The 14,329-nt window shown below is 34.0% G+C and overlaps 1 protein-coding gene across 1 annotated transcript; it reads left to right on the forward strand.

Annotated features, from left to right (window-relative positions):
- The first annotated feature begins 10,442 nt into the window (after positions 1–10,442).
- LOC138124560 (uncharacterized) lies at positions 10,443–13,603 on the forward strand. The gene is made up of 5 exons (XM_069039645.1): positions 10,443–11,820; positions 11,891–12,175; positions 12,228–12,435; positions 12,490–12,848; positions 12,909–13,603. Exons 1-5 carry the CDS (start codon positions 11,707–11,709, stop codon positions 13,395–13,397), a joined length of 1,455 nt encoding a protein of 484 aa, XP_068895746.1. The 5' UTR covers positions 10,443–11,706; the 3' UTR covers positions 13,398–13,603.
- The last annotated feature ends 726 nt before the right edge of the window (positions 13,604–14,329 follow it).

The raw sequence follows: 14,329 nt of genomic DNA on the forward strand, positions 1-14,329 counted from the left end.
TTTCCAACTTTAACACGCTGTAACTTTTAATTGAAGCTGGGAAAAAAAAATTTTTTTATGATATTCTCACTGTATTCTGTACAACTGCTACAAGTTGGTGCGTTCGTTTTGAATCACCCTGTATATTTGGAATTATTTTCAACTAGTTCGATCCGATATTCGCTATAGATTCACGCTGGGGTAATTACGGGGTCCTCTGCATTACTATGATAAACCTACTACCAATGACTAGATTATATCTTAGCATCTGTGCTAATATAGAAATCGTAATTGAATTGTAGTAGGGAAATGTGTTCTATGGTACAAAGGTAAGCTACCTGTCTGTGCGTCAACAATAATCCAATTAAAATGTTTTCACGTGTGTTTATAGTAATTATATATGAGAAACAATGCCTGCATATTGATCTGTTGTTAATAATTTACGCACACTTAGCAAATTGAAGACACCATGTTTGGATTAGGGCAAAATTAACACAATACGCTAATTCTAAAGAAAGTGGAACGCCGCAACCTAGGCATTAATTATTATTATTATTAGCTAAAACGTGCAAGTTTCGGGATGAATTTTGTCAAAATAATCATAATGAAATAAAGAATTTTGTATCAATAGGAAAAGCAGAAAACTACCTCCAAGCTTGTTAGTTCTGGGTTTGAATAAATTAAAATTTGAACTGATAAAATGAACGAGGAGCAGTGATTCACTCTGCTGGTAAATGATGGCGTAAATAGCTTCCAAAGTTGTATTAGTAAAGTTAAAAATTAAATCGGCTTCTGGAAAGTCAGTTAAGTTATTTGATAAAGCAGAAATATCTCTGTTGGAATTACTAGCATTTTGCTTTGATCATCCAACTAAATGCTCGTAAGGTAAGTTCAAACAAAAACTAAAAAAAAAAAACATTAAACTACAAACAATATTGATTAGTTACCTCTGTGCCGTACTGGTAATACGGAGGTTGAAGCAATAAAAGCAAATTATACCTACACGAGTATATAAACAGGGATATCCAGTTTCATGCATATTATGGAACTACATGTTTAATTTTGTAAGACTGACAATGAAATATTTGTCATGTAAAACTCTATTTCCGACACTGTCACACAAATGTGATATGAAATATTATATTTGAACAAATATGGATTTTTACTTAAAAAAATATCATCAGTAAAATACGAGGGTGGTTCTCATTTGTTTCTGTGATCAAGAAGTAAAAGACTAATTTACTTAAAATACCTGCTGCCACATTTTGCATAACAATGTTGAAGCAGCTTTTGACATTTAACGATTGGGGAAATGCATTCTAGCCAAGGCGACCTTTTCGAAAATACATTTTAAAAGATTTTTTATTTTTCCACCATCAGGCGGAACGGCATTTTGCCGGAGTACATACACTAGTACGGATATTACTATGAAGTAATAGTGCAGTGCTAATCAACATAATTACCGGCGTCTCGCCTCCACATTTTGACTTTGTTGTGTGAATCTTAAGGAACTTCCTCACGATATGACATAACATATCCTTTTTGAATTTCAATTACCAATGTGTTCCCTAAATCTAGAATATTTAAATTTTTAAAAAGAGATTGCAGTCCTATTCGCTTTGCTGAAATTATAAGTGGTAAAATCGATTTTTTTTCTAAACACCATAGATTTCTCATAGCAACGGAGAGCTCTAATATTGATTAATTTTTGTATTATATTGTGTGAATTTGGAACAGCTACATCTCAAAGATATGCTTGTTTTTGTTATTTATTTAAAATAATAATGTCTGGTCTGTTATGCTTAATATGAATGTCAGTTAAAACTGTTCGGTCAAAATATAATTTGTAATTGTCATTTTCCAAACAGCTTTCTGGTTTATAACTATAATGTGGTTGTGTATTCTTTAATAAATTGAATTTAATAGCCAAATTCATGTGGAATAATTTTAGCGAATATATCATGACGTTTCTTATATTCGCTTTGAGCCAAAACGGTGCAAGAAGAAATGATGTGTTCAATTGTTTCCCCTTCAGTTCCGCAAATGCTACATTTATCAATGATCGATTGCAAACCGCATATGTGTTTTTTTATAATTTCTTGTATTTATAACACGATCTTGTATTGCAAATATAAAACCCTCCGTCTCAGGGTGAATATTTGATTTTTTAAGCTATGCATGAGAAGCCTGAATTTTTTTTTTTTTTTTTTAAATTGCCATTCCCGTTTTTTGCCATACGGCTTTTACGGTACCTTTCGGTCGGCCGTTTTTCCAATTCATTTTCCTTGTTCCTTTGCCTATCGGTGATGCGACGGGGCTCCGGGGCACTTTCCCCGGCCACCCACGCCCATTCCACCTTACATTCACAGACATACACAACAACATTTATACACCCATGGGCAGCCTGAATATTAATTTCTGGTTGTTCCAGTTCTTTAAAGTATCTCCCATCTAAAGACTTCTGTTTTATATTTGCTATAGTGTCAGGTATATTTAGCTCAACAATATCTGAAATTATATTATCAGTTAAATTTAAAGGTGTGTAACCTTTATCGGCTGAAATCAAAGCATTAAAAACGAGTTCTATTGATGAAATAATTTTTTAATGAAGCAATTTGATTGTGTTGCAGCATTTCTAGATTTGAAAAACCCCTACCACCGTTTTTGCATGGTAAATTAAATCTTTCAATAGCAGAATTGCTACTACTAAATACCGTCCGAGGAATCACCAGGCTTAGACAAAACCGAGAAGCATTATAGTCCGGACAAAATAAATGTGAATCCTGACTTTATTAAGTCAAATTATTTAACAACATGATAACGATAATACAGATTTATGGTAGGTCGCTCTCGAAAAGGGGCAGGTAACAGGTGACTATTAAAATGTTCACTTGGAGTTGGCTTTGAATGAGATTTTATTTTTTCTGTTACTTTAGACACACGCAAGAACGAATGACAAATGTCAGTCAGTACAATTGAAACAAAACCTATAATGTTAAATATAATGTCAAACTTGTCAGTATCTAAGATGCAACCGAAAACAAAGAATGATCCATAGCCAACCCTAAGTGAAAATTGTAATAAAAATTATAAATATAGGGGGTTTTCGAAATTCTACCTGCAACTTTGGTGGTGGATAACTAACTGTTTCCCATAATAAATCTTTATTATTGTTTTCTTTACATTTTTATTTGAACATGTTAAATAATTTGACTTAATAAAGTCAGGATTCACATTTATTTTGTCCGGACTATACATTGGTGCCGTGACCAGGCTAATCCCACAAAGCCGAAACATTACAATATTAAATTTCTAAAATGAGGCTTCTAATGGAATAAGTATACAATTGTTGGTCAAATTTTCGTATCGATTTTGGCAACATATGTTTGGAGACATTCTCACAGCACTGCCGCAGGATTATTTCATATAATTAAATGTTGTGCAAATTGTTAATAATTGAAAAAAATTGCAAAGGAAAGGTTTAAAAATGTTCGCCGTAGGGCAAGTCTTATCTGATCAGATCAAGTCAAATTAGTTTATATTTGTCTGTTCCAGCTTTAGGTACATATCCTGGGAGGAAAAAGAGAAGGTGAAAAAAGTTTTGCAGTAGACAGGGTAGACCCGATCTGAGGTGACGGATTTATACAGGGTGGGGCATCTTATACGCGCACGCGAGAAATCGCCACTTCTAATTAAATAAAATTGTCGAAATTTTATATACCTAATCATAAGGTATATTTGAAGATTAAAAAAAAATTTTTTGTTAATAAATAAGGCCGTAACAGTTTTATTAGTTTTCTGAAATTAACTCTTTATTTATACTGTAACGGTTCGAATAGGTTCGATAAATTAAGAATTTTAATTTTTAAAATAATTTCAACGAAATGTTTTAAATACCGTTCATTTGCGACGGAAATGCTGGACAGTTGTAAATTTTATTGATGCCTTTGTGGGCAAGAGTGGTACCACATTCCTCAAGTGAAATCTGCCAACCTTTCTTTGAAAATGCAGGTAAGCGTCCGGTCCGAACACAATACAAAGATAACAGTTTTCATGGGAAAAGAAACATTGCAAAATTTACTTGTTCGACAATTTGGGGAGTCCAGTTAAAATTAGGGGACAGGGGATAATTGAATTAATGAATTTGATGTTAGCAGGTTTCAAATTGAGAGAACCACCAAATCAATGTTCATTAGGTTAATTTACTTTTTTTAGCAATCTCAAATGTGTGGCATATTTGCAATTAAAGGACGAGAATTGCAAATTAAAAACAGAGCGCTTTATCGTAGAAAATAACCAGAATCGTTGCACTTGTAGTCAGAAAAGTAACAAAGCAAAGTAGAAAAGAAGTCGGTAGAAAACACAGACAACAGGGTAACGGTAAAGTCAGGTAGTAGTAGTGTGAGTGAGAGAGAGAGAATGAAAATTACGAATTAATTAGAACAATTTTGGGGAATCAAACGAATGTAGAACAATTTTTAGAAGTAGCACTCTGAGCATTTGACGACCACGTGACTCTTTAGAATCTTGAATTAAATTCTTTATCGCGAAGTATGTGATCTGCTTGCATTTACCGATTGGAGAAGTGTGTTCTCGCCAAGGTGATCTATTATAAAATTATTATAAAACATCTTCATTAATTATTCGTTACTTGGGATCCTTCGCCGTCGGGGAAGCTACCGCCAGTGTCCATCGCACTCAATTAGCTGTGGTTCGGCGTAAGTGAACGAACAGCCGCGTCACCCGTAAACTAGGCCAGCTGACACGCGAAGAAGGTACCTTATAAGTCTGTTAGAACCTTTACCCTTTTTATTTTACCCTTTATTAGACCAGGCTTTGACTGAAGATTTCCAGGGCATCGCGTCGGGTTTAATTTATTTGGGGAAACAAGTCAAATTTAAATCGGATCACATAGTTCGCATCTCAAACTCGTATAATGCTGTTCGCGCCAGAAACTTCTGTATTTGCCCAGTTTAGTAATTTATTCATGAGTCAGATCTGAATTCGCGGGCCGCGAGTCAAATCTACTTGAGTCAAATGTCCACCAACTTCTGTTATTAAATTTATTTATTCATTTCTACTATTTGTTGGGACCAAGCACCACCAGAAACAATTTCTTGTTCAATAAAATTTAAGTGAAGTGTGTTCAATCGTTTTAATTCCATTTTCTGAAAACCTTCCGAAGGTACGGCCTCTCGTTGGACCAAATTAAATTAAATTATAAACAAAACACAACGTAGGATCCATAAGCACTTCTTTTCTCATTATTCTTGTTTCGTTTTTTTCCGCAAAAATATCCTCCGAGGGAAGCGGCAACCAACAATACACCAAATAAGGGAGGAAATTTTCATCGAGGAAAAGTCCAGGAAGTCGAAAAGTTTCACTACCTATAAGTATTTATTCGTCATCATTTTGATAGGTCTTTTAACTGTCAACATGACAGTATAAAAATTTTAACCCCTTACATTTAATTTTCTAATTTATATTTTCTTTATTAATGATTAATTTATTAACTAGTTAGTACCGAAAGGCATTGCTATTAAGATTTTTCTAATAGTGTATTATATCATTAAGAGTAGAAGTGTCTCTTTTTGTGCTAAGCCCAGAGATTGAAGACCGAGACGCAGTTGAGGTCGACAACTGGGCGAAGCAACTTACAACTGTTTACCTATTAACAACGAAGGGCAATCTTGCGCTATTTTTGACATTTGTTCGACATCTGATCTGATATCCGTGGACACACCAACAAGTCGCACAGTCTTTAGTCACAGTCGGATCGGTTAAATATTGGATGATAATTTCCCTATTTCGCTTTTTTAGAGGTTTTTAAAATGACTTTACATTTGACCTGGTCGAGCCGCCTCGCCTGTGGGACACTTCTACTCCTAGGACTTGAAGTACTTCTACTCCGCCCATGAAAAAATGACTAGAGATAGTTACTCTATGGAGATCCACAAAGGCACGATTCGGCCTGTTTTGCAACACTCGGCTGCCGCCTCGTACTTCAAATTTCGGCCTCATACCTGAAAAGTAATCTGACAGTGCTACTCATATGAAAATAACTATTAAAGAACGCCTGTAAATTTATAAGTTTTTTACACAAGAAATTGTAACTTCTCAAATTACCTGGTGTACGTGCAACACTGTCCTCTTTGAAAGTTGTACATATTACAGACAATGCAAATCTCAGTTCAAACATTAACAAATTTCTCACCTCCTATTAATTTAATTTTTTACTTCGTTGATTGATCGATATTACATTTTCACAAAAACTATATTTTTGCAGAAAAAAATCAGCAATTCGAAGTAAAAAACTGAAAAAACGAAATTTAAATTCTATTCTCCGAATATAAAAAATTTCTTTCACGTGTTTGTATGCACACCTAGATTAACTATTCACGTGATTTTAATATATTCATTATCTTTTTTCAGCCGTCATGAAACAAAACGAGAAGCAACCAGGTTGCATGCGTAACCTTGCGTTTCACCCCTTCCACACCAAAAGAGTAACTTTATGGCTTCTAGATGTGGAGATTGTGGCATTGCTTGCCTCACTCGTGATCGCTTCGTGTAGTTCCAGTGGTCAGATGCGATAAGACCGTCGCGTTGGAGGCAAACTCTTCACCGCGTCATAAACGTGTGTCAAACGAGATTCATTAGCGTCAACGTTAACCACGTCGGGGCGCCACCGCATAAATTGATCACTGTTGTAAAAATCCCCAGATTCAATCTTGGCGGTTGAAAATTCCCACCCCGGATAAATAATAAAGCGGACGTGTAAATTGACTCCGGTGTAAAAAATTCAGGGTGGTCTAACAGAGGCATGCGAATGATGTGATTGATCACAATGTTTAATCACGACGGGGTAAGTTGTGTGTGTGCGCGTTGGCCAAACTCACCCTCGCGCCGCCATTCAATCTAAATTAATGTTACTTGTGCGGTATCGTGGAACAAACCCTTTAGTAATTCATATTAATTGTTCGAGGCACACTTCATCCTGTAGTATATCTCGCGAGCGCCCGGTTTCGACAACGTTATTATTTAAGGCATACAACGGCAGACTGCTTTTGTCCGAATTCCTCAACCAGAAATCCATTTCGTTATTACTATTTCCCGTTCCTCTTCCTGAATGAGATGATTTATTTCCAGACGGGATCTTACGCTGTCCACCGACTTTTTAAACTCTTCAACGGTGCATACAGACCACTGTCGGACTCTTGCCGACACGCCGTAACTTTAAACTTCAAATTCGGGCCATTCAGACGGGATGCTACATATGGATGAGAGTGGAACTTGGATGATTTATTAAAGCGATCAAATAAAAAATGACTTGCTGTTGGAGCGCCGGAATTATTCCAATTGGAAATCTTTAACAATGCGCTAACCTCAATGATGCCCAAAAAACGACATAGAAACACCGACATCTGTCCTATTGTTGGTCACCTTATCATTATCAATTTTCCTACGTAAGAGGTTTATGTAGTAACATAACACTAATACATTTTTTTCATGATATTTTAATGATCGGGATTAGTTAGAACTCTAGTACTCAGAAGATTAACAATCCTCAAAGAAATCTTAACGTATTTAAATTTTTTGCTTTCCAACTGCAGTCACATGCAAATAAGTATCTTAAACTTAACATTATAGATAAATTGCAATTTTTCTCAAAATCATACCAAGAATACACCTCAAGACTTTTACTTCGCCATATTAGATTTCTTCCTACATACCAAATTAAAACAGTTTTTTCACGTTTGGCATCTGGAAGTATGCACACGTCTGTCTAAAGCAACTGTAATGAACCTTGTGCTATAGCAAAAACAAAAATAGCTCAAGGTATGATATACAGAAATTCTTGACTATTTGGCAGCGTGAAGTTGAAATAGTTATTTGTATAACAAGGGAAGAAAATCGATAATTTCTTTCCGTGAATGTAGTAATCACCTACGAAAGGCAATGACACTTTACTTCAAAGATACAGGGTGAATGACAAAATCTGCCCCGACCTTATATCAATTGGTGGATTAAGAAGTACTACCTTTTTGACATAATTACAACAATTTCATGGCTTATTTTAAGTTCAGTAATGTACAAATTTATCACAAATTTAAAAAGTATCGCGCGTTCAAATGAAATCCTGGGCTGAGTAGACGTTGGAAAATTAAACCGTTTAGAACAGTGTGAAGTGTGAATTTCCCGCCGTTTGACACGAATTACATTTGTTCATGTTTATTAATCGGGACATTATTGAACATGTTTGATTTCAGCAAAAGGTGCCCTTAGATATTTGCTTCGAGAATAGGAAACGTTAAGTTATTCTGCTTTTAATATAAAACAATGCAAAGAAAGATTTTTTTGGCTCTAAATTTTAGGTTAGCTGTCAACATGGTCCAATTAATGTACGCTTTAAAAAAGCACAACAGTTGACGGTTTCCAACGCCTTCCCAGCCCAGGATTTCATTTGAACGCGCGATATATTAAAATTGATGAACTGATGTCAATAATCCCGTAATTACTTATGACGGAAGCTATTATAGCAGTTTTTTAAGATTAAACTTGTTACAAGCAGGTGTCAAAATATTCAACAAAGAGGTTGATATGATTTGAATTTATTTTAAAAATCTAAAAAGTTCTTCTTCTGATAACAGAAAACGTTACCTAGTTCAGCCAGAAAAAATCCAGAACAAAATTTACGTGAATTTGATCTAATCTTGAGCGACATTTTATTATGGGGTTACTTTAAATAAAGTTTACGGTGCTTCCTACATAATATTTAATGCAACAATGAGCGTTAGGAGAACACAAATGTGTGTTGAAAGTAATGGAGGTCACTTTGGAGATTTAAGAATTGGAGACAGGTATTTTAATAGTAGGTAGGTAATCTTATTTTTTTTAAATTTCCATTTATATTTGCTCACTGCCTCACCTGGTGAGACGACCCAGAATTTGATCCGTTACCCCCAAAGACAAAGCGGCGCGCTTGCCCATAGTGCTCACTACAAATTTGTTTTAAACAAGTTTGCCTTAATTAGCTTGAGTAATGTCAAGTATTGGACATTTCTTGGAGTTGTTGTTGATGGTCGACCGTGGCCTCGTCCCGAACATTTCCTGTCGCAAAGTTGAGGAATTACCCTTTGTGAAACTCTTCCTGTTTGCACTACAACTTGACCAGCTTCCAATTTTACAATAGTTTTTCAAACCGTGGATTCAAGAAGGTAATGTTGCTCAGCTATTTTTAACACTCATCATATCATAACCATATTTGTACAAATAAATACCGACTCTTAAAATTTCACTCAGTTAAATCAAAATAAAAATAAACACGAATGAATACTATCTAACGTAGAATGTGAAATATTTGATCTAAAATGTTACCTGAAACATGTACGAGGAATACGTTCAACAGTAATTAATTACATACAGTCGATTGAAAAAAAATCGAGTACGTCAAATTTTTTTATAGTTTAATAGAGGTATTTTCATATTTGGTGGCGGAAACAAAAGACTGAGAAATGTCACAAACATGTATTGTCAGTGTCAAATTTGTCATAAACGCCGTAAAAAGGAATGTCGAGGTAAATTTAAACTTTCCCTAAATAGATTGAAAAAATAAATTCTAAGGAAACCAATTTTTGTCAGTGGTTCAAAAGGAAAAGTTATTCTCATATAATCAAACGTATTACAAATTTTGTCTCTAGTTCGACGATGAATAACTTTCTTATTGCCAGTTTGCTGCATTTCTGTCGAAATCACGAACGTCTTTGAGAAATTTGACACTGACAATACAAATTTGTGACATTTCTCAGTCTTTTGTTTCCGTCATCAAATATGAATATATGTCTAATTCATCCTTCTTGTTGTCAATTTTGATGTTACCGAGATAGGCAAAATGTCAAAACTTTTCATTTCTTACGTCAGACGTTCCTTGTGTTAAGGCCCATTCATAATGGCGTTAACGTTACGTCGATGTTAAAACGTTAATGTTAACGTTAGATCTAGAAATTCAAAATTACATGTATTTCAGTGTAGACAATGGCGTTATGATGAAAGTTAATGTTACATGATATTGTTAGCGTTAACGTTAGACCCAGAAATGTTCTGGATTCTTAACGTTACATTCTAATATTAGCCAACGGAAATAATTTTAAAAAAATACTAAAATACATGTAATTAGATCTAACGTTAACATTAACGTTTTAACATCGACGTAACATTAACGTCATTGTGAAAGGGCTGTTACACATAACCTAAAGTCCATTCACGTTGGATTTTCCCTGCCAAATTGTTGTTACGTTGCAAGCCTGTGCCTCCTTTCCTAGTAATTTTTACATTATCGTGTTTTATTCGTGATAGAGCGATTGAGAGCGATTTGACGTCTTTAATTTTGAACGTTAGTTTGACGTGTGAAATAAAGTCACAGATTTTTTAATAAAATTTCCAGGGTGATTTTACCATGGCGAAAAGAAAAAAGGTTAATCTTAAAATTACGTTAACCTTCCACAACTGACGTAATGTGACGAAACCCGCAAGCTAATACGGACTCAAGAAAAAATAGCTTCAGTTCGAAAATTAATTAGTTAGAACCCTTTAATATTTAATGTATTGTATGTATTAACATGATTATAATCTATTTACGACCTTTATTGAGCAGTTTTAACAATACAACGTTATTTTAAAGGTCATATGTACATCGAAAAAAATTAAATTAGAAAAAAATCATTAAACATCAAAATACACCTTTCTTTTGTGGTATGCAATTGTAACAATACATTCTTGAAACGTCACAACCACAATCAAAACGTATAAGTGTCTCTGAATAACTGAAATTGTATTGCCAAATTTGTTCCATCATTTAGATGCATTCCTTACTTCCATCGCTTCCAATGAAAGAAACTTCACACAATTTCCTATTGGGTTCATTTTCTATAACTTATTCTGGTTCCTTATCACTAGGGCCCGGATTTTAGGCAAAATGGACTATTTTTATTTTTTAAGGCACATGTATGAAACTTGTCTATAAATGATTTCTGGCTTAATTAGAGTAATTAGAGCCATATTTGATTCTGCCTATTCGGCCTAAAATGCCCTTTAAATACCTATTTTACCTTTTAACTGCCTGAACATGCCTAAAATGACCAAAAATCAATTTCATTTTTGCGGTTTTTTCCCAATTTTCGAATTCTGGGAAGTTTACGGTATTGAAAATGTAAAAGTGGTACCTCAATAAAATTTACAATGCTTTATGATTTTAAAATTTAAGGAGATGTAATTACTGAAATGTACAAAGTGCAGTACAATACAGGAATTACTTTTTCGCTTTTACGGTTGGGACCATGATGTCAGCGGTAAATACTCCGACAATACCTAAGTACCACAAACCATTAGACTGGACTGGCATAAATTACAGAGTTTATCTGTTTGCCTCTGTTCGAAGGGGTGCAGGTATACGCGGTCTAATGTTTTCTGATACTTAGGTATTGTTAGAAGCTTTAACGTTTATAAAATGGTCCTTGCCATAAAAACGAAAATTAAAATCCCGAAGTGAAACAATAAGAGAAACCTTAAGGGTGTCATTTTCTAAAAATTTAAGAAATATAAAATTAACCATCTCCTCTGAAATTTGGTGGGAGACGTAAATATAAGCATTACAAATTTGTCATTTCTCGTTTACTTTATCTCCGTGCAGTGGTCGTGTTTCTTGTGAACCTGTTTAAAGTGAACATAATGCCGAAACAAAAAATTAGTTTACGCGAAAAAATATTACAGTGGACAAGCAAGAAAGATTTATATGAAATAAAATCAACCCGAGAAATGTTTTGTAAAGCTTGTGGTAAACTGGTAAGTTAAGCATAACTAAAAATATGTCATTTTATATTTTTTACTTATTTGAAAATTTTATTTTTTGTAGTTTATATGCGAAAAAAAATGTCACTTGCAACAGCATGAGCAAACGGCCATCCATAAAGAGAACATTATGACACCGCTTCGGCAAACGTTGCTGACACAGAACTTGGAGGAATCGGCAAATAGTACATTCAATATGGAACTTTGTAACGTCTTTTTAGCTGCCAATATACCATGGCACAAACTACAAAATCCTGCGTTTCAGAATTTTCTGACAAAATATTGTGGTAGAAAAATTCCGGATGAGTCTACTTTACGGAAAAATTATTTACCAAAATGCTACAAAGATGTATGAACATACTATCTTTTAATATTTATTTTAAAATTATTTTCACTTTTAGACTATTGACCGCATTCGGAATGAGCTGGATCCTTTTAACATATGGGTTTCAGTTGACGAAACAACAGATGCACTTGGGCGATATGTGGCGAATTGTCTGGTTGGGAAACTTTCAGAAGATGAACCTGGAAAATCTTATCTTTTGGCGTCTAAACAATTAGAAAGAACAAATCATGAGACAATAGCTAGATTCGTAAATCAATCTTTAGGTAAGGGTTTTTCACTTTTTTAAATTTATTTTGATTTAAAATTTCTATGCGTAGAAATCTTGTGGAGTACCAGAGTTGTTGCTGAAAAGTTTCTTTTGTTTGTAACGGATGGAGCACCATATATGATAAAATCTGGTAGACACCTTAAGGTGTTTTATCCAAAAATTGTGCATGTCACATGCTTAGCGCATGCTTTAAATCTAGTGGCTGAAAAAATTCGCTATCAATATGAAGATGTGGATAATTTAATTTCGAACGTGAAAAAAATTTTCGTTAAGGCACCTTTGAGAGTTGAAATGTACAAAGAAAAACTAAAAGAAATGCCACTGCCTCCACAGCCAATTTTAACACGATGGGGAACATGGCTTCAGGCTGCTATGTTTTACAGCGAACACTTTGATTCCATTAAAGAAGTAAGTATATAAAAGATAAGCAAATTAATTGATTGTTAAACTGTTTTTAACTACTCACAGGTTGTCATGTCCTTTGATGGAAGTTCTGCTGTTGCTATTCAAAAAGCACAGTCTATAATGAAGAAACCCGGAATAAAAAACCAATTAATTTATGTTCGCAGTAATTTTAAAATAATCTGCGAAAGTATTACTCAATTGGAAAAAAATGGGTTACCTTTAACCGATTCAATCAAAATTGTTGAAAACGTATTTACCTCCCTAAAAAAATCTCCAGGCCCTGTAGCAGCAGTAGCATTAAAAAAACTTGAAGATGTTACTGAAAAAAATCCTGGATACAAATTTCTTCTAGAATTGGCAAGAATTTTTAGAGGTGAAGATGTGCCGGAACATGACACCAAAATGGAAGAAATTTATTACAAATTTGCGCCCATTACCTCTTGCGAGGTAGAAAGAAGTTTTTCAAAATATAAGTCCATTTTGGTGGATAACCGACAATGTTTTAAAGTAGAAAATTTAGAGCAATATCTTGTATGCAATGTAAATACGTAACAATGTAAATAACTAACAAACTTGTAGTATTGTATATTAATTAATAAAAAATAATTAGTAAATATCTTGTTGTGTGTACCTACTTAAAACTTTAAAAACACATTTTTTAATTTAATTAACCACAACTTTAAGGACCTAGTATGGCTTATTTTCAGTTTTTAAGGGACTATTTGCAGTAGTTTAAGGGACTATTTTAGGCACCTATTTCCGACTTTTTAATTGCCTAAAATCCGGGCCCTACTTATCACTCACGTTAGTCGCAGAAGGTTAAGTAAATGTAGTCATTAAGGGTTTTTTCACTTAATCAACAACGCAAGCAGAAAAATACAACACCAGTAGGTAGGAGTTAGGTACGTACCTACCTACCTATTGTATGTTCCTAATCCTATCATACCGATTAACAACTGACCTTATTTTTAGTGCAAGTGATAACAAAATGGATGTATTATTACCGAGGGGGAAACCGCTGGCTCAAAAGTGTACACCATAATCCCACTTTAGGTAAATAATCCCACATAATCCCAAATAATCCCACATAATCCCATATAATCCTACATAATTCCAAATAATCCCATATAATTCCAAATAATCCCAAATAATTCCAAATAATCCCATATAATCCCAAATAATTCCAAATAATCCTTAATTATTGCGTCATAATTTCTAGGAGTTATGGGGAGTTTGACGTAAATTATTGTTGAATATACTCGTACGTAACACCACCGTTATGCAAAACATTAATTTTATTTATGCACGACCCAAGGAAAACAACCAATAAGACAACAAAAATAAAATTCATAAACTTCAAATACATATTTGTAAACAATACAAAAAACGAATTAAATAATAATAATAATTAGACTTTAATACAGGATTTGACATTATCATATTTGTTAGAAATCTCAGCGTATGTGATTTCATCTAAATAAAAA

The sequence above is a fragment of the Tenebrio molitor genome, chromosome 2 (assembly GCF_963966145.1).
Source record: "Tenebrio molitor chromosome 2, icTenMoli1.1, whole genome shotgun sequence".
NCBI classification, from domain to species: Eukaryota; Metazoa; Arthropoda; class Insecta; order Coleoptera; family Tenebrionidae; genus Tenebrio; species Tenebrio molitor.

What these genes read in the sequence shown, in the direction of transcription:
- LOC138124560 (XM_069039645.1), top strand. Translation starts at nt 11,707, where the DNA reads ATGCCGAAACAAAAAATTAGTTTACGCGAAAAAATATTACAGTGGACA. An exon ending in GTAAAGCTTGTGGTAAACTG is followed by an intron (nt 11,821 to 11,890) that starts GTAAGTTAAGCA and finishes TATTTTTTGTAG; the next exon opens with TTTATATGCGAAAAAAAATG. An exon ending in ATTCGTAAATCAATCTTTAG is followed by an intron (nt 12,436 to 12,489) that starts GTAAGGGTTTTT and finishes TTCTATGCGTAG; the next exon opens with AAATCTTGTGGAGTACCAGA.